Source organism: Panthera uncia (genome assembly GCF_023721935.1).
Source record: "Panthera uncia isolate 11264 chromosome A3 unlocalized genomic scaffold, Puncia_PCG_1.0 HiC_scaffold_11, whole genome shotgun sequence".
In the NCBI taxonomy this organism is placed as follows: domain Eukaryota; kingdom Metazoa; phylum Chordata; class Mammalia; order Carnivora; family Felidae; genus Panthera; species Panthera uncia.
In genome coordinates this window covers 26,994,205-27,009,531 of record NW_026057578.1, presented here as the reverse complement: position 1 = coordinate 27,009,531, position 15,327 = coordinate 26,994,205, and the positions used below count along the sequence as shown (strand labels likewise).

At 43.8% G+C, this 15,327-nt stretch overlaps 1 protein-coding gene across 5 annotated transcripts in view; it reads left to right on the top strand.

The window, feature by feature from the left end:
* The window catches only part of CSNK2A1 (casein kinase 2 alpha 1), a 51,569-nt gene extending 45,733 nt beyond the window's left edge, over positions 1-5,836 (top strand). For all 5 annotated transcript variants that reach the window (XM_049650996.1, XM_049651002.1, XM_049650998.1 and 2 more), the window contains 2 exons: positions 818-904; positions 2,883-5,836. In XM_049650996.1, the coding sequence (XP_049506953.1) occupies positions 818-904; positions 2,883-2,998 (203 nt within the window). In that variant the 3' untranslated portion in view covers positions 2,999-5,836. The remainder of the gene's footprint in view (positions 1-817; positions 905-2,882) is intronic.
* Positions 5,837-15,327: the final 9,491 nt, after the last annotated feature.

Sequence of the window (15,327 nt, the reverse complement as noted above, 5' to 3'; positions counted from 1 at the left end):
AACAAACTGCTTTACTTCCTGTGTGGGAGATATTTCTCAGTGGCTAGTCTGGAGTAGTTGGATTAGAACGGCAACCTTTTATCTGGCCTTGTCTGGCACTCGTTCACTGGAGAGAGTCAAGGAGGTTTGAATATCTTATTGTATGAACGTCTTGACCTGGGTTTGTGAGCATAGCTAACTGTGCTGTTCTGAATGTAAATGCCACTTAGTCCCACCCCATCCTCACTGTGACATTAGCCTTAACGTTGGATCACTCCTTGGGGATTGGTGGGATGGTTTTATAGTGAACTGATTATAATCCTGCCCACTCTTCTGTGCCTGACGCAAATGGACAGGCTGATTGAGGTGGAGAGTGAGGTCTGTGGTAATAGCATCAACCTGCACAAACCTGTAGCTTTTGCCCATTTGGCACCATGCTTGACCAGCTGAGCTGCGGACTGAAATAAAAGCAATTTACTCTGATAAAATATTACTGTCTTGGCCAGGTTAGATTGTATTGTCTCATTAAAACCTAACAAGATCCAAAAAAAAAAAACTAACAGGATCATTTTGTTTTAAATCAGCTTTTCTATGGATAAGGACCACATCTTCCTTCCATTTGGTTTAAGAGTTGGCCTTTACCACAGTTTGATAGGAAAGATAATCCTATTTTATGTTAGTTGTTTAATTCATGGTGAAGGTTCTTGCCACTTTATGTTCTTCTGGGAATAACATAGACTATAAATAAAATACATACAGAGAATGAGGATGGCTGCTTTAAGGCCCCAGACCATTACCTTCAAGTGTAACAGAACTTAACCCTTTTTGTTTTCTCTAGATACTGTTGTGAAGGACCAGGCTCGAATGGGCTCATCTAGCATGCCGGGGGGCAGTACGCCTGTCAGCAGCGCCAATATGATGTCAGGTCAGTTCTCTGCTAACTTTCCTGGGAGGGGGGGTGGTGGTGTAGAAATCAGTTATTTTTAGTTTTGCTCCCTCTTTGTGGCCTGATTTCTTATGGCCCTTCTCTTTTCTATAATGCTGATCTTCTTCTTGACAGTACTGACCTGTGTGGTCTCCTCACCAGGCTTCCAAATGCTTTTTTGACACCTGGTTATGTTAGTGACACTGCCTTGAGTAGGGTATCGACAGTCGCTTCTAGGCCGGAGTCCCAAAAATTTCTCACGGAGAGGCTTGAAAGTCCCAGTAAACTATGAAAAGTAAAAGGAGATCTTTGTCTCACAGTTTAGAGTGACAGTAGTTGCATGATTCCCAGAAACAAGACTAAGAAATTGAGGGTGGGGGTAAAGGTGTATAGATCTGTACGTGTACAAGGATGCTTCTCCAGTTTTCTCCCAGAGCATCTGTCATGTGCCTAGCAAATTGTAAAGGTTTGTATGAAATGATTTTTCATTATTGTTGAGTCTTCTTGATTGAAAGCAAGTTTGTGTGTAGAATACACACTTTTGTAAAAGAAACAATAGACTTATCCCCTAAGAATTCTACATGTAGGTAACATCCATATGGGTGTACTTGTAGTCAGGACATTTAGTCAGACACCCTCAAAGAACTGTTGTCACAATTCTTTTTTTAAAGAACTAGCTACCTTTTAGAACTCAAGGTACCTTGAGGTATCCTCAAGGTATGTTGCCTATGGGCAAAATGATATATATCCAAATCCAAGGCTGCTGATTGTAGCCTTATTTGTAAGAGCAAAACATTCCAGCTTTCAGTAGGGAACTAATAAAATGAATTATGGGATATCCATTCAGTGGAAAGCTATATGGCCAGAGAAAAGAATAAATGTTTCATGTTCTTTTTTACCTCTAATTCCAAAATAGTCATGTGGAATAAAAACAAGATTCAGCACCATGTCCAAGGCCAGGAGTGGCAAGAATACATAATCACATTTTTATATGTGATTTTTATATGCACATTCTTACATAATTATATTCATATATATGCATAAAATATTTCTGGAAGGATACACCCCAAAAATGGTACCATAAGTTGGCCAAGCAAAAGGGTAAGAGAAATTTTTCACTACATACTCTTCTGCACTTTTGGTATTTTGAACCATGAGAATTTATTACCCGTTCTAGAAGTGTATATGTAACAATTTGAAAATTAACTGGATGGTTGAGGAAGGCAGTCTAACTGGTAATTCTGGTCATTAGGTGAGTAGAAGAAACCAAATAAATTCTAAAACACCATTTTCGCATTTCCCCACCGAAAATGACTTTTGGTAATTTGGAAAGCTGCCAGCTAACTAGGCGTCATGATGTAAGAACACGTGAGCTTTGGCTCTAGCCTCGTGCTGTTCAGTAGAGCCGAGACTAGCCACATGTGGCTATTTAGATTAGTTAAAATTGAATACAATTTAAAACACAGTTCCTTAGTTGCACTAGCCAGATTGCAAGTTCTCATTAGCCACTTGTGGCTAGTGACTACCATATTCACAGAGATTACAGAGCAGAAAGTTTGGTTGGAAAGCGCCGCCCTGGAGACAGGCCTCGGTTTTCAATTCAAGGATAGTTGCTACTTACCAGCTGTGTACTTTGTACAAACTGCTTAAACTCCCCCAGCTTAGATTTCTTTACCTGTCTCTTCAATTGACTTAGAAATTAATTGTAACTTGAAATTAGATTTAATTTGTAAAAATCTGGCTGTGTAGAGGCCTTCAGAAAAAAAAAAGAATTACTGGGGCGCTTGGCTGGCTCGGTCGGAAGAACATGTGACTCTTGATCTCCGGGTCATAAGTTCAAGCCTCATGTTGGGTGTAGAGATGACTTAAAAAAGGGAAAAAGAGAATAACTGTTGTGTCACTTTTGAAACAGGTGAAAAACCGGGGACTAAGGTTTCCATGGTTGGTGTCTGGCTCATTGTCAGCTGTTTTCTTTTAGGGATTTCTTCAGTGCCAACCCCTTCACCCCTTGGACCTCTGGCAGGCTCACCAGTGATTGCTGCTGCCAACCCCCTTGGGATGCCTGTTCCAGCTGCCGCTGGCGCTCAGCAGTAACGGCCCCTTCTGTCTCCTGATGCCTAAGCAGAGGTGGGGGAGTCGACGCTCTCCTTGATGCAGCTTGCGCCTGGCGGGGAGGGGTGAAATACTTCAGAAGCACCGTGTCTGAACCGTTGCTTGTGGATTTATAGTAGTTCAGTCATAAAAAAAAAAAATTATAATAGGCTGATTTTCTTTTTTTTTCCTTTTTTTTTTTCCTTTTCTTTTTTTTTTTAACTCGAACTTTTCATAACTCAGGGGATTCCCTGAAAAATTACCTGCAGGTGGAATATTTCACGGACAAAATTTTTCCCCCCTTTTAAATTTAATTTCTCATCACTAAAGAACAAAGATGAACCAGCCTCAATCCCGGCTGCTGCATTTGGGTGGAGATCTCTTCCCATGTCCATCATTGCTCCCCCACCATCCCACACTTTGGGGGATTTATATCTCATGCTCTTCTCCAGAGATTATAAAAATGTAGCTTCTTCAAGGGAGGTGGGAAGGAAGAAGGAAGGGAGGACCCAACCTACAAGAGCATTGTGCTGCTGGTCACTTTTATCACTTTACTCCAAGTGCTTCAGTGGGGTTGTCATGGTGAATCTGGTGGAAATATGTCTTCGTTTCATTGAGATGCTGAATATCACCTACCCAAAGTGCAGACAGGTCCTGAAAACTTCAATCTGAATCATGTCTTATTAACCGAGCCCTAAATCCAACTCACTTAGACTTCTAGTTCCAGTTTAGTTTAAAATGTTAATACCTTCCCTCCCAGTCTCCTTATCTTGGTCCTCTCCGCCTTCATCTCCCCACATGCTCTGTAGCTGGTGGGAGGGGGAGGCAAAATCTTTTCCAGTTTTCTTTGACTTGGCCATTTTGAATTCAGTTAGTTACTGGGCTTAACTTATTGCTTTTTGCAAAAGAAACAAACATTGTCTATATAGGTTTCATGCTAGCAACTCTTTCAGAGCTAATGGAAGATGTGGCCACACGGAGTTTCATTTTAAGCTTCCTGCCTTCTTTTCTTCCTTTCTTCCCCTTCCTTCACATGCCATCCAGTGAGAAGACCTGCCCCTCAGTCTTGTAAATATATCTGAGAGGTAGGAGCAGAGCCACTATCTCCAGTGAAACTGAAATGGTAGACCTGTAATTGTGGGAAAACTATAAACTCTCTTGTTACAGCCCTGCCACCCCTTGCTGTGTGTATATATATAATACTTTGTCCTTCACATGTGAAAGATCCAGTGTTGGAATTCTTTGGTGTAAATAAACGTTTGGTTTTATTTATCAAGGTTAGATTTAAGTTCCCTGTGTAAAGGTCTCGCTGGGTGGGTGTCTCACGTTCACATCTGAGGGGCCTGCAGCCCTGTACCGTGGAGGCTTCCCAAGGCCCCCATTTTTATACACCCCTCATTTGACCCATGGTACCGGGCAGGGCAGAGAGGCCTTAAAAAAGCACCACAAGCCAAAGCGTCTCTGGGGATTAAGGATCCTTTGCCATAAAACTCATTTTGTGTCTCAGCAGTGCAGGGATTGGGGATGGAAAAGTCGCCAGTTTTTGTGTGTTTGTGTGTGTGTAAAGTGGATTTTCCACTGTAATCCAACCACCTAAGTTTATCAGGTGCTTCACTGAGGAAGCCTAGTTTTTTAAGCACAATAGCAAAACCATCAGCTCTGTATTTTCTCCTATTCTTTCATTACAGTAGCTGCTTGTGGGAACTAGGAAAAATTCTTCCAACACATTTTAAGGCCTAAAGTCTTAGTTCCCCTTTCTCCTACCTTTATAGATCATAAGCCTTTCTCGCCTGGGCGCCATAGACAAACATAATTGTTTCAGGAGTTGAATTTAATGAACTTATCTAACTTTATAACCCATCTTGGCTCTAGTAACTTTATCAAGGTGGTGGCTTTCGTGAATAATAATGGTAAACTTTAGAGGAAGCTAAAGCCTCCTTTTATAATGCTTCTCAACCATAGGGAAAACATTCTGACAGTGTGGCAGGGTGATTTTCTTTCTTGTGGCCACTTACAGTGGATATTTATTGTTCTTGACCCTTTTATGCCCTAGAATGCTGTGGGGGTTACCATGTGGAATTTGTGCAGAAGCTAAAAGCACCGGATGTGCCAGAGATGCAATTTGTGATTACGTTTGCACTGGATTGTGATTTGAACAGGACACTTACGCTAATGAATTCTTTCTTTTGAGGTGGGGAGGAGGGTTGTAAATCGAGACTTCACATCCCACCCTTGTAGCTCAGAGAATCTAGTTGTGGCTGAGGCTGATGTGGGGAGCTGCAGACAGCTGGACCTCCTAACACGCATCAGGCCTTGCAAGAGACGGAAGGTGAATGCAGAGGACTCTGAAATGCCACCCAAGAGCCTTTTAAAATAAATAGAAGTTTTTAAAATGCTACTTAAGGAGTCACTGCAGAAGCATGAAAAAAAAGAAGACCCAGTTGGGCGGGTGGGTGGGGGGCAAGGGTTTACAGAGTAACAACTTCTGTGTTGTTGTAAATTACCTCATCTGTATACCTTGTACTGGGACACTTTATTTCTCAGCGGCTGCCTGTGTCTGCAGTGATAGATGGCAGGAAACGCAATGCCAGTATAAGACAGTTGTGTTGGCAATTACTCTGAAAGGTTTTTTAAGTAATTTTTAACTTTGTTTGAAGTGCCCCCCTCTTTTTTTTTTTTTTTTTTTTTTAAGTTTGAAGTTAGAATCTCCCCCTCGTCCCCTTGATTTATTGGTTGTAATTGTATTGTAATTGGTATAACTAAAACATAACTGTGCTGGGAAGAAGTTGTGCCATGAAGGTCTTTAATTTTTTTTTTAAATAAAAACATTTAAACATGAAATGTCCCTGCAGCCTGAGCAATATGCTTCTCAAAAACCGACACCGTCTGTGTTAGATGGCTTAGGTCTCGTGTGTTTTGAATTTAATACTGGGTTGATGGAGATGTGAAATGGGATGGATTAAGATTGGTTGAGGAGCACTGAAGTCTGGACGTTTTTGACATCAAGATTCAGTAAAGAGGGTGTGATGTTGTTGCTAAACAGGACTGGTTTCATTCTTGCCCTTTTCACATACTTGGCCACTTGGCAAGTTACTTAACTTCTGAATCTGTTTCATCATCTATGAAATGGGGCCACTGCTGCCTTGGGATTGAATGAGAGTAAATGTCAAGTATCTGGCACCTGTTACGCCCTTGATAAACCTAGTTTCCCTGGCCCCCTGGTATGGAGGATTGGTCCTTGGTCCTGACTTTGCAAGTGATTCACAGTACTATCCATCCTTGGGACCTCCCGGGACCTCTGTGTGTTCAGTCAGGGTGAGGTTGGGTGAGTTGTCTTCAGAGTTCCTTTTCAGCTCTAACACTGATTTTAGAAGCTTTGAGTGATGTTTTAAATAAAAAGGTCCATGGAGACAGCTTGTTCATTAGCAGAAAAGATCGGTGTTGAGTGAATGGCAGTAAGCCCTGTGGAAGGTCGGCCTTGGAGATACCTTAGCCCTGGAGGCAACTTGCAGTCTTGGGGCCTGGAATGAAGATGTTCTGGTGAGCTTACAGGAACATACTTGGCAGCTTAAGCAGAAACTACTCAAAGGGCTGGTAAAAGAGGTGAAATTTAGTTGACTTGCTTACCACTGCCAAATGAGTAAATTCTGTAAGATTATATATTTGAATTGCCATTCGATCTTTCTCCTTTAACCACAGCTTTAAAAAATTGAAATCAGAGGAAGTGCTGTTATCCCAAACTTCTAGTTTCCTTTCAGTGTTCACTGCATACTATTTTATGACATCTACATGTCATTAATATTGGGCGTTGAAACGTGTGGTTTAGGTGAAAGGAACTATTGTGTAATACCTTGTATCTGAAATGTCTAACTTTCATGAACTTTATTTTATTTCCCTGAACTTCATCTCATGAATTTATTTCCATTTTACACAGGAGACAGGAAGACTAAATTGCTGGAGTGGGCCCGTTAGAGACAGAGCAATCTAGTTTTTAAAATTGTCTTCAGAGTATGGCTAATTACCATAGTCCTAAAATAGTTGAGAAAACTGGAGATTGGTTGATAGACTGGGGGATTTTCATTTCCTCTCAGTCTTTAAATTTCATCTTGCCTCACCTGTTGTCAAGTGTGGTTATAATTAGAACTGACCGTTAGACATCTCTTGGAAAAATCTGGCTGTTGACCACTGCCTGCAGATTCCCACCAGCAGATTCTCTCCCAAGATTAGGGTTGGGTTGGGTGATTGTGCAGTCACCAGTCCTTGCCTACCCCCCCTGCTGGTAATCCCCTCCTACCTTGTGCCTAAGCGATAGGGACTGTGGCTGATGGTCCCTGGTGACATGCTTGTTAGAGAGACTGTCTCCCCAGGGCCTTTCCCTGCTTAAGGAAAAAGTTAGTAACCAGAAGACTTTGAAGTAAAGAAGTCCCTGGTTCCCTCCTCAAAAAACACGTGTCTAAAAACCTTGATCTGAGCAGATGTTCCACCCTATCTCAAGTGCCCTCAGCCTGCTTCCCCCACTGCCATAACTATCCCTTTGCCCTTCTGCCTGGTTACACCTGAACGTTGATTGTATTGTTGTCTCTCTCGGCCTACACGTAAACTCCCGCTGACCTTGTAGGTCTTACTAATCTGTGCATCCTCATAAAAACTTTTCGGAAAGTATGCCAATATCCCTGAGGATTGAAGAGGATTGAATAGAGTAGCACAAGGAAAATGCCTAGCACCATACCAGGCTCATAATAGATGCTCAGTAAATGGTAATTCCATCCTCGGCTCCCACTTCCACCTTCCCACACACACGCACACGTTCCACCACACGTGTGTGCACGCGCACACACAGTAAGTAATGAAAGTACTGTCGCATGAAGGGCATCTCAGATCAGAAGAATCTTGCTCTTAAGTTTGCAGCTGTAATTATAAGCCACAGGCCAGACTGAACTAACGTGACAAGAAGATGTTTATTTAATGAGGCCTTGGTGAAATCATAAGTGGCTGAAGACTAAACAGTGATCCTTACCAATTTAGTAGACTTGGATGCTAAGAGAGTCCTGCTTTCCACCATTGTATATAGTAATAGGAAATTCAGGCTGTTCTCTGTGTAAAATAGACGTATAGAGGGTGTCACAAGATAGTCTGGTTCTGGAATCAATCTTCACGTATTCAAGTACTTTCTAGATTTTATACCTTACTATGATGCTGTGCTAAATGTCAGAGAAATAACCTAGTAGAACTTAAGTGTCCTGGTTCTAAACAGAGTTCTGTCTGGGTGTATGGTTTGGGGTCAGTTAGTTAATCTCTCTGCATCTTCACAAGTGATTTAAATTACCATATAACACTTTGGACCTGTGCCAGTTACAAAGAAGCTATAACACACCCCTGAGCCTACCGTTCAGGTTAGGTCTGCATTACCAATACAGATGAAGCCCCCTTTGCCCTTTATTTCCTGATCATATCCTCCTCTCTTCCCCTCTGCCCCAGAAGTCCTAACGTTTTCTGCATCTGTAAAATTGAGGTCTAAATACCTGCTTCATAGGGTGGTGGTTCAGACTCAACAGTCAGTGCTTGGAAAGTGCCTGGCACATGCTGCAGGCGGACTCAATGCTCCTTTCCACTCTGAATTGTACAGTTGTGCAGATTCATATGCAGAAAGACAAGGTCACACGTATAGGGAGGCCATAGATTTGTGCATTCATCCCTACAGTTTCACAGTAGATGATTGTAAAGTGTCTTCTTTAAGAAAGAAAAGAAAAAAAAAAATCCAGGGCGCCTGGGTGGCTCAGTCGGTTAAGTGTCAGACTTCAGCTCAGGTCATGATCTCATGGCTTGTGGGTTCGGGCCCCACGTTGGGCTCTGTGCTGACAGCTCAGAGCCTGGAGCCTGCTTCGGATTCTGTGTCTCGCTCGCTCTCTACCCCTCCCCTGTTCATGCTCGCGCGCTCTCTCTCTCTCTCTCAAAATAAAATAAACATTAAAAAAAAAAATCTATGCATTAAATGTGACAGATTTTTAACAATGTAAGTCGCTTCTAATTAGCATGTAGGCCAGCATTACCTTGTCTGTGCCCACCCCATCTCACTCATTTCCCTCTAAGACTATCATTCTGTCTCTTTGAATTTTTAATTAATCTTCTGAAAGCTAAGTAATCTTGCAGTATAGCAAATTTCAGTGTGGATTTGGCTCCCTGTGGCCATGATAATCACCAGGGATTCTTCGTGGTCTCGCTATAATGTCTCCAGATGGGAGTTTATAAAATGGCCAATCCATTTCTTGGAGAAGTTCCTGAGGGGATTGGGTATTTCTGAGTCAACTTCATTCTTGCATCACCCGCTTTGACGGAGTTTTCTTGCCTTCTCTAATGAGAAAAAGGAAAAGCAGCAGCAGCTGGTAAATGATTTCCTGGTCTCACCCTGTGAGTCAGTCTCAGCTACAGATTTGTAGACGTCCCCAGAAAGGGAGGACCTTGCTTCTTTCTGTATGAACGGTTCTGGGAACCCCACGGTGAATTTCCTACGAAGAAGCTTACATACCCACAGCTCTCCACACTCTGATAAATACTTTCTTCCGTTCCCTGCTCACCCACTCAGCTCCGTCCCCCTCAGCCCAGTGTCCTTTATACATTCACCTGATTGACTGGTCTTTCCAGACGTCATGTGTTTATATGAGAGGCCCTTCAGCAAACATTAGTTGGTGTTCATGAACCTGGCCCTGTGCTAAACAGTGGAGATTGAAAGAGATGAGACATAAGCCCAAGGGGAAATGTGTTCTTGTCAAACAGAAAAGTGGGAAACAAAACTGTGCAAATGGGGCAACTGTACTCAAAAGAAAATGTTTCCAGGAAAAATCACATTGCCAATCAACATAGTAGACCCAGCTAACTCAGATAACCACCTGCCTCTTGTTCTAAATACATGAAGATGCTGACTAAAATAACACTTTACTTTCAAGTACATAGCCAATTTCAAAGAAAGAAATGGAAATTTCCAGGTGGCAGAAGGGAAGACCATTCATTCTGAAGGTAAGTGGATATTGGAAGTCACAGTGACCCCCAAGACCCCAGGCATGGAGACAGATGGGCCACAGAGGCTAGGGGGTAGGGTTTGAATGCCCCAAGGGAGATAGGAGACAGCCTCAGGGCCTTTCAAGGTAGAAACTGAAACAGACTGCCCCTAAGGAAAAGATTGGAAGAAAATAAAATAATAGCTGTAGTCGCCTCTGGGAGGTGAGGTTAAGATAAACGTCACAAAAACTCAATCTGCAGAAAGGAATCCTGAGCACTTGGGGCAGAGAGAACAGTCAAGGAAGGCTTCCCAGAGGTAGGGCTGCTGGAGCTGGTTAGGAAAGAGGCTCAGCCTGAGCAAGTTTGAGCTACCACGGCCTGCACCTGGGATCAGACCCCATGTCTCCCGGCCCAGTTCTTCCTGGACTGCCTTTCCATAGCTGCACTGCCAAGAATCTCTGTCCAGGTTTCTAGCCAGTCATTATAAACTTTTTCTTTCTCTCTTTTGCTCTCTGTCCCTTTCACCAAAAACACTAACTCTTCACACAGATCTCTAGGTCAACTATAACTATAGTTCAGCTGATCTAAACTGGATTCAGCCAAACAGCTCTGCTTCAGGTTAAGGCTGGGCTGGGCTCCTGTGTTTTTGGACTCTGGTTTGCTCCATGTGGTTCCTTTTGGGACCCATGCCGAAGCTACCCAGGGTATGCTCTTCTCACGGTGGGTTGTTGGAGCACAAGAGGCCAAATGAATTCATACAAGCAAAGAAATACTTGAAGAAATAAAGGTTGGGGATTTTCCAGTATTAAGGACAGACACCAAGCCACAGATCCAAGAAGTTCAGAGAACACCAAACAAATCTATACACACACTAAGCATATCAAAAATGCTAAAACAAAGAATCTTAGAGGCCAGCCCAGAGGGAAAATAACATATGATGTACTGGGGAAGCCAAAAATTACCAAATGATGCAAGACAGAAGACAATGGAGTGACCAGTGCTGAAAGAAGAAAACCTATCAGCCCAGAGTCCCACACCCGGTGAAAATATCCTTGAAAATAAAGGACAAATAAAGCCTTTTCTAACTAAAAAAGAACTGGAGGAATACATTGCCAGAAGATCTGTTTCTACAAGAAATATTGAAGTTCTTCAGGCAGAAGGAATATGAAACCAGACGGAAATGTGAGCGAGCCTACCGTGAAATAAAGAGTGCCGGAAATGGAATAAATGAAAGCAAAATTTCAAAGTTTTGAATTGCCTTAAGTCTAAAGAGGTCAGCAAGCCTATAAAGGAGCAGGTAAATATTTTAGGTTTTGCGTGTCCTCTTGTAAGCACTCTAACGCTGTGGCGTGAAATGAGTCTTAGACAATAGGTAGATGTGCATGGCTGTGTTTCAATAAAACTGTGGACTCTGAGATTTGAGTTTCACGTAATGTTTATGTGCTACAAGTTAATTCTTTTGACTTTCTCCCCCAAATCATTTAAAATTGTTTTAAAGCCATTCTTGACTCATGGGCCACCCTTTAGAATGTGTATTTATAGTGAATGTAAAAATAAAAAATATGTATACGTGAATGGTGATATATCTGTACAATGAAATACTGAGCAATAAAAGGAATAACCTTCTCCAATAACATGGATTGGTTTTGAAATAACTCTGAGTGAAAGCCAGACAAAAGTATGTACCGTTTGAGTTCATCCACGTAAAATTCTAGAAAATGCAAACTAATCTCTAGTGACAGAATGTAGTTAAGTAGTTCTCTGCAAGTGGAGGGTGGGGGCCAGGGGTGGGAGAAGGGGAAGAGAAGGAAGGGATTTAAAGTAGTAAAGAACAGGAGCACCTGGGTGGCTCAGTCAGTGGAGCGTCCGACTTCGGCTCCGGTCATGATCTCGCGGTTCGGGAGTTTGAGCCCCGCGTCAGGCTCTGTGCTAACAGCTGGGAGCCTGAAGCCTGCTTCAGATTCTGTGTCTCCCTCTCTCTCTGCCCCTCCCCTCCTTGCACTCCGTCTCTTTCTTTCGAAAATGAATAAACATAGTTTTTTTTTTTTTTTTTTTTTAAGGAATAGGGGCGCCTGGTGGCTCAGTCGGTTAGGCGGCCGACTTCAGCTCAGGTCATGATCTCATGGCCCCACGTGGGGTTTGGGCCCCACGTCGGGCTCTGTGCTGACAGGTCAGAGCCTGGAGCCTGCTTCGGATTCTGTGTCTCCCTCTCTCTCTCTCTCTGCCCCTTCCCCACTCGTGCTCAGTCGCACGCTCTCTCGCTCTCTCAAAAATAAACATTAAAAAAATTTTTTTTAGTAATAAAGAATAAAGTATATGACCACAGCATGAAGAACAGAAGGGAAGAAATGGGAATCCACTTTTTTAAGGCCTTATACTGTACACGAAGCAGGATATCCTTTGAAGGCAAACTGGTTAAAGACGTGTGTTGTAAATCCGAGGTCAATCACTAAAATTAGTCTCTCCATCTCTTTCCCACTCTCAGCCCCAGAGTTTGGTACAGGGTTCCACCCTGGCTTAGTGGTGGAGCAGGAGACTCAGGCCTAACCAATCAGCATGTAGAGGCCACAGTGACTGGTCCAGGCCCAGGCAGGTGGCAGCACCAATGGGACATGTTCTGGCTGTTCTCGGAAATTCTGGGACAAAGACAAATCCACTGTTATTTCACAGAGTCAGATGTAGAAGTACGTGAGACCCTGCCAGAGCCCTGTTGTGACCCAAGACCTGTAGGTGAGTGCAGTCAACAGGAAGGGGCGAGCAGCTGAGAGATGGAGAGAGGACACAGAAGGGCAAGAACCTTTCAGTTCTGTGAGCCAATAAGGCTTTTGGCCTGAGTTTGTTTGGGCTGCGATTTTCAGTCACTTGCTGTGTAACAAAGTACCACAAATGTATTATCTTTCCCACGGCTCCGGCATCCGAGTGTGGGTTAGCTGGGTCCTTTGCCCTGGGTCTCACCAGTCTAAAATCAAGCTGCCCACCAAGTCTCTGATCTCAAATGAGGCTCAGGGTCCTCTTCAAGCTTACTGTTGGCCAAATTCAGTTCCTTGTGGTGTAGAACCGAGCCCCTCCCTACCTAGAGGCTGCTCGCCTCCCTGCCATGTGTCCCTCTCCGCAGCATGGAAGTTTACGTCTTCAAGGTGAACAAGAGAATGTCTGCTGCTTTGACTTTCTCCTGCAGGAAGGCCTGCACCTTCTTTTGAAGGACTTCTGTGATGAAGTCCACCCAGGCCAATTTCCCTTTTGACTACTTCAGAGTCAACTGATTTGGAACCTTCACTATGGCTGCATAATCCCTTTACCTTTGCCGTGTAACATTATGTATTCATGAGAGAAAAACCCATCATATCCACAAGTCCTGCCCACACTCAAAGGGAAGGGATTATTCAGCCACGTACACCATGGAGTGGGAATCTTGGGGACCACTTTAGAATTCTGCATACCACAGACATCAACCTGATGCCCTTGTGCCTTACACTCAGTCATGAATCAGTTTCTGGGATTTTCCATGTTCTACTAGACTTCAAGGTTGTTTCCCGTCTGACCTCTTTTCACTTGGCTTTACAATTACCTGGTTACTTGTCTCTCTTCCCCATCAGAAGCTAAAAAACCAAATGAATATTCATCATTCTACATCCCAGCTCACAACCTGGCTCCATAAACATTTGTTGTATGGATAAGTGGAGGTGATTCTTACACTGGGGATGAGGATTAATCTAGATGGCTTTAAGGACCACATTGATTGTGAAAATTCTTTAATCCCACCCTGCTGACTGCATCCAGTCCAAACTCAAGTATGGTTTAAGAGGTCCTACTCGGGGCGTCTAGGTGGCTTGGTCGGTTAAGCGTCCAACTTCGGCTCAGGTCATGATCTCATGATCCGTGAGTTCGAGCCCCGCGTCGGGCTCTGTGCTGACAGCTCAGAGCCTGGAGCCTGTTTCAGATTCTGTGTCTCCCTCTCTCTGCCCCTCCCCTGTTCATGCTCTGTCTCTCTCTGTCTCAAAAATAAATAAATGTTAAAAAAAAAAAAAGAAAAAAAGAGGTCCTACTGACTTGCCCCATGCACACTTCTCTGCCCTCACCACTGTCAAAGTCCACTTCCCTATCATACTATGCTGTAAGAAAGAACATTAAACCACTTCATTTCTAGGCTATGGTTTGCTTAGTTGTTTCCTTAGCCTAGAATGCTCTTCCCTACATCAACTGACTTAATCCTGCTGTTCATCATCTAAATAAACAAAATCACCACCCCAGGAAATTTTTCTTCATCACCCTCTCCTGCCTCTGTGTGTGGCTGATGCCCCTCCTTGGGCTTCTATAACCCTCTAAGCTTCTTTCCCCCTTTCCTAGAACTTGTTATCTCTTGTAAGTTGAGTCCACCTCCCCTACCAACTTGAGCTGTCCCAGAGAGCAGAGAACAAAGCTTCGTTATTTGGGGTCCCAACACTGGCCTGGTCTGGGTAAGGACCACGAATAGTTGTTGGACAAAGAAATGCGTTCCATCTCTATTTTGTGATTTAGGATCTTTCAAGATATTCATACTTCCCGGTGTCCTGGGCCCCGTGGCAGGCCAGCCTAGCAGGCCCTGGCTTACCTACAGGTTCCAAGCCCAGGCCACAGGGCAATGGGCATTGGCCATCACAATGTTCAAACAACAGGCTGTTTTCTATTGGCCCGGGAAGGCTTTTTAAAAATTCTCGTTCACCACCTAGTGCTCCTTTCAAAAAGAGTAGGCATGGGGAATTACGAGGCTGGCATTCCTGGTCCTGCTCTCACTTAGAGCTTCACGGTGATGAACTGTAGTTAGACAATGTGCTGCCCAGAGATGAGGAACCAGCCTGAGACAAGAACTGGTTACCTCCTCTGGGACACCTTGTTCCAGTTGCTGAGCATTTGACAGTAGCTTTTCCCTTCCCCTTTTCCCTGAGAGCCAGCCACTCCCCTGTTTTACAGAGCATCAAAGTTGGCCCAAGCCTTGCTAGGACCACACACTTTAGCCCTAGAGCTGTGACGGGCAGGAGAGCCTGTCTCGGTCCCATCACTCCCGCAGGCAAGAATTGAGCTGTGTCCCTGTGCTCTACACTCAATCACGAGTCTCGGTTTCTGGGATTTTCTATATTCAAAGACCTGGTTAAGACAGTACTTTTATCATCATTATCATTTTACAGATAGGAAGAGCAAAAGAAATGACAAAATCTGGTCCCGTACACACCCACTCAAGTGTGCCGCGCGCTATAGCTCGGCTAGAACTCCGGGGCTCGCGCTTCCTCTCGCCGCTTAGGGCGCCCGCGCGCGTGTCCCCCGACCGCCGTCGGCCTACCGTAGCGGCTGGTCACGTG